Source organism: Pleuronectes platessa, chromosome 24 (genome assembly GCF_947347685.1).
Source record: "Pleuronectes platessa chromosome 24, fPlePla1.1, whole genome shotgun sequence".
NCBI lineage: Eukaryota > Metazoa > Chordata > Actinopteri > Pleuronectiformes > Pleuronectidae > Pleuronectes > Pleuronectes platessa.
Window position 1 is genome coordinate 3,440,165 of NC_070649.1, and position 14,489 is coordinate 3,454,653.

The 14,489-nt window shown below is 47.2% G+C and overlaps 1 protein-coding gene across 1 annotated transcript in view; it reads right to left on the minus strand.

Moving 5' to 3' along the window:
• Positions 1-1,275: 1,275 nt before the first annotated feature.
• mgat5 (alpha-1,6-mannosylglycoprotein 6-beta-N-acetylglucosaminyltransferase) overlaps positions 1,276-14,489 on the minus strand; it is a 64,050-nt gene continuing 50,836 nt past the window's right edge. Inside the window, 7 exon segments of the mRNA XM_053416915.1 lie at positions 1,276-1,474; positions 1,599-1,756; positions 2,270-2,344; positions 3,894-4,010; positions 4,101-4,157; positions 4,159-4,248; positions 8,062-8,211. Of these exon segments, the coding sequence (XP_053272890.1) occupies positions 1,276-1,474; positions 1,599-1,756; positions 2,270-2,344; positions 3,894-4,010; positions 4,101-4,157; positions 4,159-4,248; positions 8,062-8,211 (846 nt within the window).

Sequence of the window (14,489 nt, forward strand, 5' to 3'; positions counted from 1 at the left end):
ACCACGTTTTTGTTTTGTAATTACTCTCCATAAATAAAAATCTATAAAAAAGGGAAAAGAAATAAAAAAAATAAGAAGACGCCCCTTCTATAAATAAAAAACGATTTCCACCAAAAACCGAGATAAAGATCTGTATACAAAATAAATAAAAACCCATATGAACAATATACAGTGTTACTAATATCTCCTCGATCCTCTAACAGATAAACGTAGTGCACCATTTTTTTTTCAATTCACCACAAATAACTACAAATTGATTTTTTTTTGATCTTAACGTTTGCGAACCTGCAAATCAAGATCCTGACGGTGAGGCGGGCGAGCGGGGGGGCGCTAGAGGGATTTACAGCTGCTGTTGTGTGGTCGGTGACACGAGTGTGTGTGTTTTACTTTGTGTGCGTTACGGACGACCACGTGTCTGAGGCACCACATTCCTAAGCCTGCAGAGAACTCGCCCTCGCCCCCTGGTGGGCGTCGTACCGAACACACACTCATGATTCTCCACTGGCCACAAACACCCGCTCCTCATGATACGTTTGAATGAGAACGTGCACGTGGTCGCTCGCGCTCGTGAGGGAATGGAATCTGGAGGATGTGTCAGGAAACGCTAAAAGTTCCAGAATAAAAATCTAGATATCTATGTTACATGTCCGCTCTCGTCCCGTCCGTCCACGAGAGACAAACAAGTCCTTACAGTGTAAAACTGGTTTGTTTTTTTTAGCCGCCATTTGTCAGGCCCCTCCCCCTATGTGTGTGTGTGTAGATATGTGTGTTTAGGGGGGGGGGCATGCCAGTCCAGTGCAAATCTACCTAAACAATGAGCAGATTCAGATTTGAGCGGGGAGGAGGGGGGAGGGTAGGGGGGAGGGTCCAGGTGAGGTGGGCGGGGCAGCTGTCAGGGGGAGGGGCTTGGCCGTACCGCCATGTTGAGCGTCACGGACCCGTGGGCCCGCGGAGCTGCAGCGTTTCCTGTTCGAATCCCTTTGTCCACTCAAGTCGTTTCACTTCCCTTCCAGGGAGCTGTGGCGCCCCCTGCTGGGGAATCTGAGGAGGGACTCGGCTTCGGAACAATGACCATGAGAAACACACACAGTCTCGTCAATGTTTGTCCGCACACACACACAGGAGTTCAGTGTAAGTGTGTGTGTGTGTGTGTTTGACAGCTGCAGGAGTGTGTGTGTCTCTCAAACACACAAACACTCGTTAAGCTGCTCTCCGCCCTCGGACCTCGCCGGCGTCGGTGCCCCCCCCCTCCTCCCGTGGGCTGGCGTGTGGCTGCTATAGGCAGTCTTTGCACAGCGCCACCTGGCCCTTCATGTAGTCGCGGCAGGGGCAGATGCGGCGCAGCGTCTGGTGGGCGCCGGCGCAGCTGAACAGCAGCAGGTCGGATTGGAAGATGCAGTGACGCCGCGTGTCGCTGTACGCCGGGACCAACGTGTCGGAGCTCGACTCCACCGTCTGACAGTCCACGCCAAACCTGAGAGAGAGAGAGGGAGGGAGAGAGACCTTTAGATGAGCCGGGAGAAGGTGTGTGTCTGCTCGTACCTTTGTGTAGATACGTGGAAATCATGTGTGTGTTCATTTGTGTGTGTGAGTCCCACCTGGCCAGGTCCTTGTCCTTGTTGAGGTGCTGGAAGAAGGACGGCTCACAGATGAGCTGCTCCTCCTGACACACCTGCTTACAGGTGTGCCCGGGCTCGGCCTGTTTGACCTGCAGGGCGCTGAGCGGAGGCCACATCACCTGCCCGTGACAGAAGTCCTGGAGGACAGACAGAGGACATCAGGACGACTGCAGGACGATCAGAGGACAGAAAGACTCGATCTCTATGAGTGTGTCTCATCGACTGTTGGAGGAATGAGCTCCACTGACTGGTTTATTATATTTGTTCTACTCATGATCGTTTATTAAATCTATTCTGAAAACCTTCTGGTTTGTTATGTCTGTGATTTCTGATCCTTAGAAAATTCCTGAAAGTCACAACAAACCGAATCTTCCACTTCATCGTCTGATTCAGTAAAAACAAAAGGAGCTTTCCAGGAAATGATGAGAACGTTTCTTCAGAGTGTTGACAGCCGAGCTTCTCTTGTCTTTCATTAGTTTATGGCTCCGGCTCATGTGTCAAAGTCTGAACTGTGACACATGAGCCGTGTTTAAGTCCTGATTCTGATCCTGGACAGTCTGGGTGTTGTTTTCATTCTCAGAAGAACTGATGTGAATAGAACTTGACTAAGATCATGATGAGTGAGGAGGAGGAGGAGGAGGAGGAGGTACCTGGTTCTCGATGAAGGCGTTGACTCTCTGCAGCATCCCCTCACAGGTGAACTCGTAGGGCAGGTAGGGCTCGATCTGAAAAACACACATGGGTCACCATCAGTTTCAGGAGAAGACAGGAAATGAGAGGACGAGAGAGGACAGGAGAGGACACTGAGGGTGAAGCCTGATGAGTTGGTTTCTGAACTTGAGTTCAACTTGATGTTTATCTGATCACAAGCAGAGTAAATAAATCAAGTGGACCAGCCAATGTGAGCAAAAGCTAAATATCATCTCTGTACAGATCCGAGTAGAGCTGGTTTCAAAGTGTGTCTGTGAGAGAGAGAGAGAGAGAGAGAGAGAGAGAGAGAGAGAGAGAGAGAGAGAGAGCACTCAGCCTGGTGTAATATTAGCCCGTGTGTCTGAACTCCTGTCTTTTCTCCCCAGACTCTGATTTGAGAGGAAAACTTCAAACAGAGCAGAGAAACAACTGAAACCTTTGTTTCTGCTCTAAGTCACTCGCTGCTTCTCTGACTGTGTGTGTGTGTGTGTGTGTGTGTGTGTGTGTGTGTGTGTGTGTGTGTGTGTGTGTGTGTATGTGTGTGTCGAGGGGGGGGGGGGGGGGGGGGGGGGGGCGCTAGTCAAGCCGGAGCCTGGTAGGCTGCAGCTCGCCACGGATCACGAAGCATATGAGGCGGTGCCGGCTCGTCCAGTGAACAAAGCCATTGTTTCCGACCGGCTCTGCAAAGCGCGGCACCACACCAGGTCCGGGGGGGGGGGGCACTCTTTAAATATGCACGACCCAGGAGGAGAATATCTCGTTCTTCATCCCTCCTCCTCCTCCTCCTCCTCCTCCTCCTCCACTGTCTCTAGATGCTCTAGATTTTCATCAATTAGGAATTTGCAGTTTTTCTAATTGATCAGACTCACTCACTTCTCGATCTGGAGGATTTGTTGCTTTTCTTTTACATACGTGATAGAAAAGAATTAAGAATTTTAGATAAATGTCGTAGCGTCACATCTGCATGTCGGAAATTTCATTGGCTAAACGAAACGGCAGTCATCAGAACAGTCGGTTGCAATTGGCTCAGTCTGTAGACGTCAGAAGAGAGGTGAGCTCTGTCCGTCCACGAGGTGTCTCGTTGGCTATTACAGGCTGTGGACAACCCATGCCAGCTCCTATTGGGTCAAGCGAGCTGTCAATCTAAAGTTTAGAGTCTAGCCGCCATTTTGATAGCAAGATGGCGGCTGTGTTTACATGCGAACAGGAGTTACGATGGAAAATACATCAAAGTTTACACGTAGCTGCTGACTCGTCTGGACCTTTGGCAACGTACCAATCTGTGGATTAACATGATGCTTCTTAGGTGAGTGACTTTCTGTTAAGGGTCTGACTCAGACGTTGATTGCACCGGCTGTGGTGATCGGATCTTGAAATGGTTTACAACAGTCGAATCATAGGAATCGTAGCTTTCCAAAGATATGTTGCATCAGTACCTAGCTGTACCACGCGATTCTGTAAATAACAATGTTTGACGCTTATCGGTAAAAGGGACGCCCGCGGGCCGATGCAGCACAAGAGGTTAAAGGAGGAAGAAGTGTCCTGAGCCTCAACGTGGACATGTCACGGTTGAGATGTGTTTACCTTCTGGCTGAGGATGGAGCGGATGGCCTTCTCCACCTCCACTGGGTCGTCGATGTCCACGGTCCAGACGTGGGGCTCCCCGATGTACACCTCGGCGTACGGATGCTGGGAGGTCAGCTGCAGAGAGAGAACCAAAGAAACAACGTGAGAGGACAGAGGGATAGAGAGTGTGGAGTGAAACCGTGGTGTCCTCCTCCCCCCCCTCACCTCTCTCATGGTGGGTTTGCCCTTAAAGAAGTCGGTGTTCTTGCTGCTCTTCGGGGGGGCTGAACTTGGGGTTGAGGAAGGCACAGCCGTTGGCGATGGCCTCGAGCGGAGCGGGACCCTCGTACGGGAACGACAGACCCACAAACAACTGAGGGAGAGAATTTAAAGAATCAAATTGTGGGTTTAAAAACACTTTAAGACACAATGGACATTGAAAACACAACCCTCCTTCACTGGCTGAGTGTGGGAGCAGCTACTGAATCACCTCAGGATAACAGAGCTGGCGTCAGAGGTGAAGAAAAGTTTAATGGCAGCGTTGGGGAGTTTCTGTTGTTTGCTGAGAGCAGCAGTTAGACCCTCCCGTGTTCTCAGCACTAAATAAGAGTCCAGGCAGCATTTTTTATATATATATACAGCAAGAGGGAAAAAACAAGGAGGATAACTGGGGGGTCAGTGTTGTGTGAACAGCTGCATCACATGTTTTAAAGCATATACAATAAAAGTTAGTTCAAAGCAAATAGTCCTGATGAAGAAGCTCATATCTGCGAGTCAGTCGGAGCTCGACCAAGAGAGAGAGAGTCATTCAGAAACAGAGGGGGGGGGGCACAATGTGGGCCAGGGGCTTATTTAATTGAGGGCCAGAGCCAGTCAGTAACAATGGCTCGTCTGTGTGAGTGTGTTTGTGTGTGTTTTTGTGTGTTTCTGCCCATAGCAAGAGAAGGGCTTCTAAACACAATCAGCTTTGTTAGCATCATACTTCATCCAGCAGGTGGCAGCAAAGAGCTTCCCCCCTCTTCCTCTCTCTCTCTCTATCTATGTGTGTATAAAATGTTCCTCACAGCTGAGAAACAGTGAAGCAGAACTTGAAGGGGGATGTGAACAGAGAGGAACTAGAAGGTTATAATTAATCGGCATGGCCTGCGTCTCCACGTGGCCCCTTGACAGAGAAGCTCCCGTGCACTTTGCATTAAAGCCTTTTCTCCAGACTCATGTTGGTGTAGGGAGCGACGGCTGAGTGCATCGAGGACGTTCTGCTTTAAGAGCCGGAGCTGCCGACTGGAGCTGCCGTGCTATTGAACCATGTCCCGGTTGAGAAGTCCCACCTCGTGTTCATTTACATCCTGATCCTCAGTCACCGCCAAGTGCAACAACATCTGATACACAAAACCACGTCAATTTAATGTGACACACCACAACTATTCAGGATTAACACACACGTTCTACCTGTAGCTCTGTGGCTGATGGTTATTCTCATGATCTGCATTGACAGTTTCTCACAGGCCTGTCTTCCAAGCTCGCCTGGCTTCTTCTAAATTCAAATGGAGCTTGTGCTTCAGGTTTATTTGTCTTTTAAAATTGTGGATGTTTGAACGCGTCTCCCCGTATTTCCATGAGCTCCCTCAGGAGATAACACGAGCAGAGGAAGAGCTCATGCAAAGAGGAGCATGTGTCTGCACCTTTGACTCTCATGGAAATGTAAGTGTCGCGGCCGCTTGGATTGAAGTTTGTCATGCAAACGAGGATCTTGTAAATAAGTAGAGCTCTGTACCTGGTTTATGTGTGTCTGTGTGTGTGTGTGTGTATTTCTAGCACCTGTTTTTTTGCCTCCGTGCAGAATATGACGACAATAAAAGAAGTTCTAACAGCCACTTGCAGACCTGTGGTTAATAGATCACAGAGTGCAGGGATTCGTAGCAGTGAGAAAAAGAGGAACACGTGAAGACAGGGGGAGGTCATTAAATAAGTCGACTCAGGACAGACGTGTGAGACGGATGAGAAGCAAAGTAGAAGAAATGAAAAACCTTCCAACCCGACACAGGATCAGCTCTGCTCCACAGCAGCAGTCTGATCACTGACGCTGATACAACACGACCTATCCGGGTTTATTTCAGGAAAACCAGTTTGAGAGAAAAATCAAATGTCAAGACGTCAAACAGCAACAGGTCCTCCCGGGCTGCGGAGTGTTTTCTCACAGTTCAGTGTAGCTGGTTAAACCCCACGGGGCCAATTAGCGCCGCTGGTTTTTCAGGTAAATGTGTTGTTTAAGCAGCACGGAGGCAAAACACCTCCTGTTTTCCTTGTAAGCTCTCAAACAACACCGCCGTTGAAACGTTTGGGTTTTGTGGGATTTAATTGGCCGCAGCCCCCGTGGGGGGTTTCCACGCACAACCACGTGGGATGAGAAGGAATGCGAGTCAGCACGCCAGACTGATCCAAGAGCAGCGAGATCTGCCCTGTTCAATTCTTTATCCAGCTCGGTCCAACGTCTGAGTGTTGTTTGAGTCTCTCGTAAGTCTTCTCACCACTTTACAGATCGGCTCCACAGCAGAACACACCTTTGGTTTGTCTCCGTCTCTCTGACTCTAACGTCTCTGGCTTCTTGGCTTTTTTTATGTGCTGGAGAATAGAGCTGGATTTTCCATCGATACTGGATCTGAATCCATTCTTTTCCCTGTAAACCTCTGATGTATGTTATGATGAAGGGTTTCTTAAAGCTCTCTCTTGTGTTCCTCTCTCTGCTCTGATGTCTCTCTCCTCCCGCCCTCGTCTAGCGGGAGAGCACCTGGTTTCAGAGCGTCGACACGCTGACACTCTCTTTCACCTTCCTCTTCTACAAAGGGAAGAAGCCAGAGCTCAGACCCCGTCTCTCAGCAGCAGCTTTAATGACGGCCTTCACCTGAAGCAGATGTCGCTGTCGGATGTTTCACAACAATGTAATATGAATTCCTCGGAGTCTAGAGTCTTAAAAGGCTTTAAAAATATTCTTATCCACTCTGACATGTTCGTTTCTCTAAGGAAAACAAAGCAGGATATTAACTTTTTGGGACTTGGGAGCTTCAACTTCACCTTTAATGGGATTTCACACAGTTACCAAGAACATTAATAAACTTTTTTACAAGATTCCTCTTTAAAAAAAACAATCATTAGCTCTGCAAAGGTCTTTTAAATCCACTGCAGCTTGATTAGCTAGATATTTATTGTTGTGTATAAAAGATGGTGGACGTGACTGCGCGCCAATAAGTGAAGCCAAATCCTCTTAGTAGCCCCCTGGTGGCTGGCTTTAGTACAGGTCATAAGTCCTGCATTCTCCATGTTGGTGTTGGGACGTGGACCAAACTATCGGCTACGGTTCCACTCCCCTACTGGTCGAGGCTGGTGGTTAGAAATGAGCAGTGGTGATTGGTTGAGTCTGGACACAACTGTTTAACAACGATTAAACTGACTTTCTGTTTGTGAATCTAAAAGCAGTTTCAAGTAACAACACTCATGGCTTTCAGACGGCTACGGCCCCAACACAAAGCGAACTTGTGTCCAGCAGCTCACCACACATTCTGTCAACGTGTAGATTGTGCCTCGACACCAACTCGTGTTCGGACGTCACCGCCTGTGGAGAGCTCGCTCCACGCTGTACAAGCCGGGCCCGGCTGCAGGGGCGAGTGGCTGATTCCCTTGTCTTTGTGAATGAGTGGAACGAGGAGTGTCAGAGTCAGGATGTGAAAGGAGACGTACTCGTGTGGACGGAGCACAGACCGAGAGAAGCTACAGCCACTCAGCTTCAGAAAGAGACTCTGTTCACATACAGACTGAATGAGAATCCACTTTTCACTCTCTAACTTTACTTTTGTGGCTGCAAGTGCAACATCGCTGTGTTTGGGAAAAAGTTATAAGGCAACTTAATACTATTTTACTGTGAATCTATTATCTCTGAGCAACCCCTAGTATTTCGGTTCCCTTCATTCAAAGCAGGCTCCACAGACATAGCACATTAAGAGGCCAGTGTATTGTTCTCCTCTGTATACTGCAGGTTTGCTGAGCCACAGGTTCTTAAAAAAAATGTCAGGAAGGGAAAGCGTGGGAGTTGGTTTGTGGCGCTCGTTGCTTCTTATCAGACCCGTGCCCTCACACATTTAAATTTCCCTGCGGGGTCATTTTTTTTTCCTGCGGAGGTAATTTGACTCACCTTGGTTTCCCGGAGGAGGAACTGCAGGTCTCGGCCGCTCAGTATGCCGTGGTTCTTGACGTAGCTCGGCAGGTGCACCGTGCTGGTGCCGTGCACCGTGCCGTGAACCTCCATGTAGCCGTGGATGATGTCCAGGTATTTCTTCTTATCCTGGAACAAGCAGGGGGGGAAGAGGACACAGGCATATTTAGTTTTTCACTGGTTTCCTGGAAATCAGCCTCTGTGATTTCCTTTCATTATAAAAAAACACGGTCTACGCTCGGTTAATTCTGAACAAACATCCTGTAATGAAACCTTTAGAATCAGTTTCTTTTGTCCCTGAGCTTGGATCAGTTTCATCACTTTTGTTTTACTCGGCCTGGTGAACTTGTGTTCGAGCTACCTGAGCGACCATCTGGCCACAGCGGCAGTCAGAGTTAAAAACAGACCACCATGAGGAGCAGTCAGTGCCGACAACAGCCTGCTACTGTTATTAAACTGCACCCGATACGTGGCGCCCTGGATCAGAGGGACAATCAAGGCTTGAAAGAATTCATGAGCAAACTGGTTTCATCACACTGGGGCGACTGGTTAAGGTCGAGGACGAGGAGCGAAACACAAAGCGGCTCTGCACTGATTTTACACATCGAGATAAATTTGGTATAAAGTGAGGAAAAAAATTAAGCTGATGATGTCACAGCAGGCGACAAATGACTACTGATTAGTGTTTGTGATATTTAACTAATATCAATTATCAATTTGATACCAATGCAGTTAAAAACCTCCTTAAACAGCTGAATGCTGCTAAACCCAGACAGTGATGATTGCTAATATAGTTCTATGACACTATTGCAACTGTTGTAATTGAAAAGAAAACAGGTTGAAGTTTAATTTGGGCATTTTTCCGATGCTGGTATCGTAACATCTCCAATTTGCAATTTGTGAAATATAGTATATGCCGATGTTGAAAAGCCTGAACAAATAGAGTGTGCGTTCTAGGTTCTCTGACTTCCCGGTACTGATTGAAATTTGAACCCTGTGAACTTTGAATGTTCTGAAATAGTGAAAATGACTCATGGCTGTGTGTGTGTGTGTTGCTCGATTTAAAACCATAGGTCAACAATTTAGCGGTCGGGCTTATAAATCTGTCCTAACCTTGTCTGTCTTTCACGGACAAGCTCATAGAAGCCCCGTACGAGCTTCTTCTAAAAAGAATAATTCAAGTTAATCATATTAGATGGAAACATAACTTCCATAATAAAAGGCTTTTGATCGTCCCCACACTGAGACTGTCACAGCGGGTCTTTGATTTTCCAAAGCGAGGACACGACTGCTTCATGAGTCGGCCCCGATTTGCAAACCATTCCCCCGTGTCTCCTCCTGATGAACTGAGAAGCTAAAATCGGTCTTTTTCACTTAGTTGTGTACCTGCCGCAGACCGAGCACTGGAGCAGCAGAGATCAGTGCTCTTAAAGCAGAGCCCTTCAGGGAAGCTGTAGAAATGAACGTTCCCTCGTAATAACAGGAGGCCTCAGAGGTGCACTCACCGGTGTGTGCACGCTTGTCATACACACGGCAAAACTATTGATCATAAACAGATTCAACACTCACTGGGCAGCGAGGCCTCATTATTGTTAAGATGAAATTTACTTAAAACTCCCACGCAACAAGCTCTGCCTTTGAAAATGCCTCAAGGACATTTCCCTGCTCAGTGTGGGTTTGTGTGCATGCGTATATGTGTGTGTGTGTGTGTGTGTGTGTGTGTGTGTGTGTGTGTGTTTGTGGGGGTGTGTGTGTGTGTGTGCGTCCCTCATTGCTTCCTTTTGGGGCTTAAATTTCAGGTAGCCGCTCGTCAGGGTCCCTGGAGGCCTGGCTATCAGATGCCTCCAGTCAGCCTGCTGTAACTAAAGCAGCCTGATGTGTGTGTACGGGTGTTTGTGTGTCTGAAGGTGTGTAGGTGTGTGTGTGTGTGTGTGAGATGAAATCCTAATTAGAAGGTGAAATCACTACCCTCTAATCTTTCACTCCGGAGAGCTGAGCTTGGATTTGTGTGTGTGTGAGGAGGGATTTATAAACGAAGGTTATTGGCAGGTATCTGAACTACACACACACCTAACACACACACACACACATGCATATGCACAAATACACACACACAAAATCCATAGATGGCTGATATCAGAAGAGGCAAATGAAAAAAAAGAAGCAGAGAGACATCCACACTGAAAAGCATTTAAATAAATTCCTTCACTACTGATTCTAACGTGTCTGGTGACATTATTTGAATATTTCGATTAGTTTGAAGTGTGTGTTGCAGGTTTGCATCACCTGATGTTGCTTTAGGCAAAATCTTTTAAGGATAACGTTAGATTTCAGTTGCACGTGTTGGACTGGCTGTTGACATTAAACGTAGAAAAAATACAGAGTTCCGAGTTTTGATATAAGGATTAGAGTGTTTGTGATACAGCTGCAGAGGAAAGAAGCATCATGACTAAAGGAAGACATCATGAAGGCAGCAGAGGGTGTGTGTGTGTCTGTGTGTGTGCATGTGTGTGTGTCTGTTCGATGAAGGAGGACCATACAGTGGAGCGCCCTGACCCTTTGAGGCAGTTGCTACACAAAGCTTTACGGTCAGAGAACATCACTCGCCAGCTGCTCTCTGGAGAGCGGCGGCCGTCTCCCTCGCACATCGACACACTTGTGATAGAATAAAGAGAAGTAAGACAGAAGAAGTACGAAAGGGCCGGAAGACATTTTAAAATGACATGTGAGAGAAGCACGTCTGCAAGGTGCATCGCCGGATTAATATCATGTCAACGTGAGATCTTAATCCCGTCTCACCCGTCAGAACGCTGTGAAGCAGGTGATGACTTCATGACCATGAAACACTAGAAAGAACGAAGAAGACTGACAGGTTCCTCCCTCGTGTTCCTGGTGCAGCCCATTTGGATTCATTCATCTCCGCCACATTTGCATGTTTACGTCTCAGAGCAAATGGGACACGCGATCCGAAGCCGGAGAGCAGATCGATGGCTGCAGCACACGAGGTTATAAAATGACTGCTTTAGCCGGAGAGGTTGATTAAAGCAGGAGAGAAGGAGGTAGAGAAGGAGGTAGAGGAGGAGGAGGAGGAGGAGAGTTTTACGACCTTGTAAATCAGAGGGAATTTGTAAACCCCGGCGCGGAGAGGAAGCAGCAGAGGCGGTGGCGGCTTTCTGGCGGCAGAGGGGAGGGTTGAGGGATGAGTGTCGGGGGGGAAGAAAGCTTTCTGGCAGAGAGACACAACCTCCGAGACTCACAGCCAGGCAGTAAATGCAACACAATCCCCCCCCCGCTGATAACTTGCACTGCTGTGTCTTAATGAGCGCTCGCATTACTCCCAGGCAACATTTAATAGGTTTTGAAACGAGAGAAGCAGTTCAATATATTTAATATTGAGTTAATTAAAGCTTCTGCATGTTTGATCAATTTGATTGGAACTAAATTAACAATTCACAGCAGCTCTGGGATCTGTGCACAAGCTCCGTGGGGCTTTGAGCTAAAATGTTAATGTCGTGTTCAACATGCTCACAATGTCAACATTAAAGCAACACTATGTAAACTTTACCTCTGACTTACTGAACTGAAACACACCTGAACGGGGGATATTACCCATGATGCCCTGCTTCCTGGACCAGAAGGGCTGCCACTGTAGATAATCCAAAATGTAAATTTAAAGTGTCCTGGTTGAATATTGGAGATTGACACTGTTTTTTTTAACTGCATTACTTGTAGAGCTGGATTTTGGCAATTTAGGCTGTGACAGATTGGACCCGCTCACCAAAGTTTGAGAGTTCAAGATATTGAAATGATATTTTAGTTTGGGTCGGGTTCGGTCTCCTCAGCTGGGCCGTCTACTTGATTTCTTTTAAAGTTGCATACAGTTGCTGAAGTTGTGTAGTCTATATTTGCTTTGTCAGTTTTCAAGCTTTCTCGTGCCGATGTGCACCAAAAGAAAAACCTTGACAGTTCAACTTGTTTCAGATCTCACACTTCAAATGAAGCTTTTGGCAAAAGTTCAGACAGGAAGTTCTGTTCTTTCATGTTCGGCCTTTGTTTGTTCCTCAGCGGGTGAATGTCTAATATTATTAGCTCTCCTGTTTTTTTCCCCTGTCACTTCCTTTCTGCCACATTGTCAAAATCTCAACATTCACAATTGACCCTGTTTCTGTGCACGTTCCCTGAGCCAATTAGTCCCCGGCTGCTTTTCCTTTAAATCTCACTGCATTTCTCTCATTCTGTCTCTCAGAGCATGAGATGCAGGATGTCTAGTGAGTCACAAATGAAAGTCTCCACCATCCATCATCCAGCTGCTGGATCGACAGAGCCGAGACTCCGGGCCGATCCTGTCTCCTCTCCTCTCTTCTTTAATGAAGAGGCTTCTCATCGTCACCATCTTATCTCAAAAACTTCTTTTCTGTTGTCGGGATACAGATGTTTACTTCAAGATCCATCGCTCCTTATCAAACTGACATTTAAACTTCTCACAGAGCTTCTATTTTAACTTCTTTTTCAACTTATTTCAGTATTTGTATTTCCACTTCGACTCCAATTTAAACCAACGATGTCAAATGCATATTTAACATCTTTGCTCGATATTATTTTTGAATTAAAACGCCCTAATCTTCTGTGTAAATACAGGCATTACTGCAGCAGGAGGTATAATATACAGGTGAGGACTGGCAGTGTGTAAAAGGCTGGTTCTTTCTTTTGAATCCCCTTTATAATGAGGAGCTGTCATGGCCCCCTGTTGTTGAATGGGGATCAACAAACCTGAGATGTGAGCGTACAGCCTTTCTCCATTTAATCATTAAACTCCTCTATGTGTTCGTATAGGGACCCGCGGCTGCAGGGCTGTGAGCGGATTCTGATGTGTCAGCGATTTATCTTGACAGGTAGCTGCATCAAAACACAGGGGACGGGTGGGGGGGGGGCGTATTAATGCTGCTTTACAGCTCATTCCTACTGAAACCATCAAATTCAGCCTCCACCTGAGACGCCACGTTTAATACCAACACCGTCTTCCTTTTGTGCGGCGCTTGTGTTCTCTCTTTCATGTGCATTTTGATGATGAACATCACAGAAAGTTGTTGCTCTTTAACTTTAAAGGGGATTGTGCCCTGCAGGTCGACAGTGAGAAGCCTGCTGCAGGAGCCTCGGGAGGCGAGAGGAGCTCTGAGGCTCATCGGGATGCAGGCAGGTGCGCTTGGTTTCGACTTCCCCGACCCCTCAAACCTGCCTTCGACATCAAACATCAAACGCACCTCAGATCGTCTTCACATCTGAGATTTCCCCCCGACTGACAGACTCTGGGGCCCTGAAACTGGAAGCTTGTCAGTCAGGACGAAAATACACTTCAGCCATTCATCTGAGACGCAGGGAAAATTATGTGATGTCTCACACACACACACACACACACACACACACACACACGCACACGCACACTTGTACATGCAGAGCACATCACACGCGCCTCAATGCAGCGATGTGGTAATGCAGAGTCAGTCAGCGATAATGGAACTAGTTCATTTTAAGTATGGTGATTTGCACAAGGGCACTTTAGCAATACTAATCATCCATCAGGGCCACGCGGTTCCCAGCGATCTGTACGGAACAGAAACCCTCTTTGACGACGGGTCCGACTCCCCTGAGTGAATAATTGCAGAGGATCATCATCGGATGTATACGAGTGCTGAGAGCTCTTCAGCTTATTCCTCCACTGATATAATGTCACGGTCAGAGTTTACATCCGAACAGCTTGAGGCTCATTTATGCTTAAAACGATATTTGTGTCAAACGCTGTAACCATCACTTCCAACGTACTTCCATTAATGCTGCCGTGGATGTTAAGCAATGCATCTACTGGAGGGCAGCGCCGGGTCGAACCAACACATCCACGGTGGGGGGGGGGGATTGAGATAATGCAGCTCTTTGTGTGTCTGGTGATATTCTTGCTTGAGCTTCTTTCGTATCCCGAGGCTTTCGGAAGATGTGCACAGTTACAGACGAGATGAAAACAAAGAGGGACGGACATAAGGCTCCATCAGCTGCCATATAATCATGCATGGATAATTCTATGTAATAAATCATTCATAATCACATTTTCTCTAGCAAATATACGTGGTTGCAAGGATATTTTAAAACTAACAGCTGAATTTATGATGCATGCACTTGTAAACTAACAGCCTAATGGACGCACTGTGAAAAACCCAGAGACTCTCTCTCTCTGCTAGATCCTGTGAAGCCCCCCCCGAGGGGACACGGTGGTAAAAGAGGATCCAGAAGTGCTTGGAGTGCAGTCAGGAGGTGTTATTTATTCAGAACCCGCCACGCCCCATTAGACACAACACTCAGGAACATATTGGAGTTTGGTGGCGAGCCAGAGCTTGTTTCTGATCGTCAGATAGAAG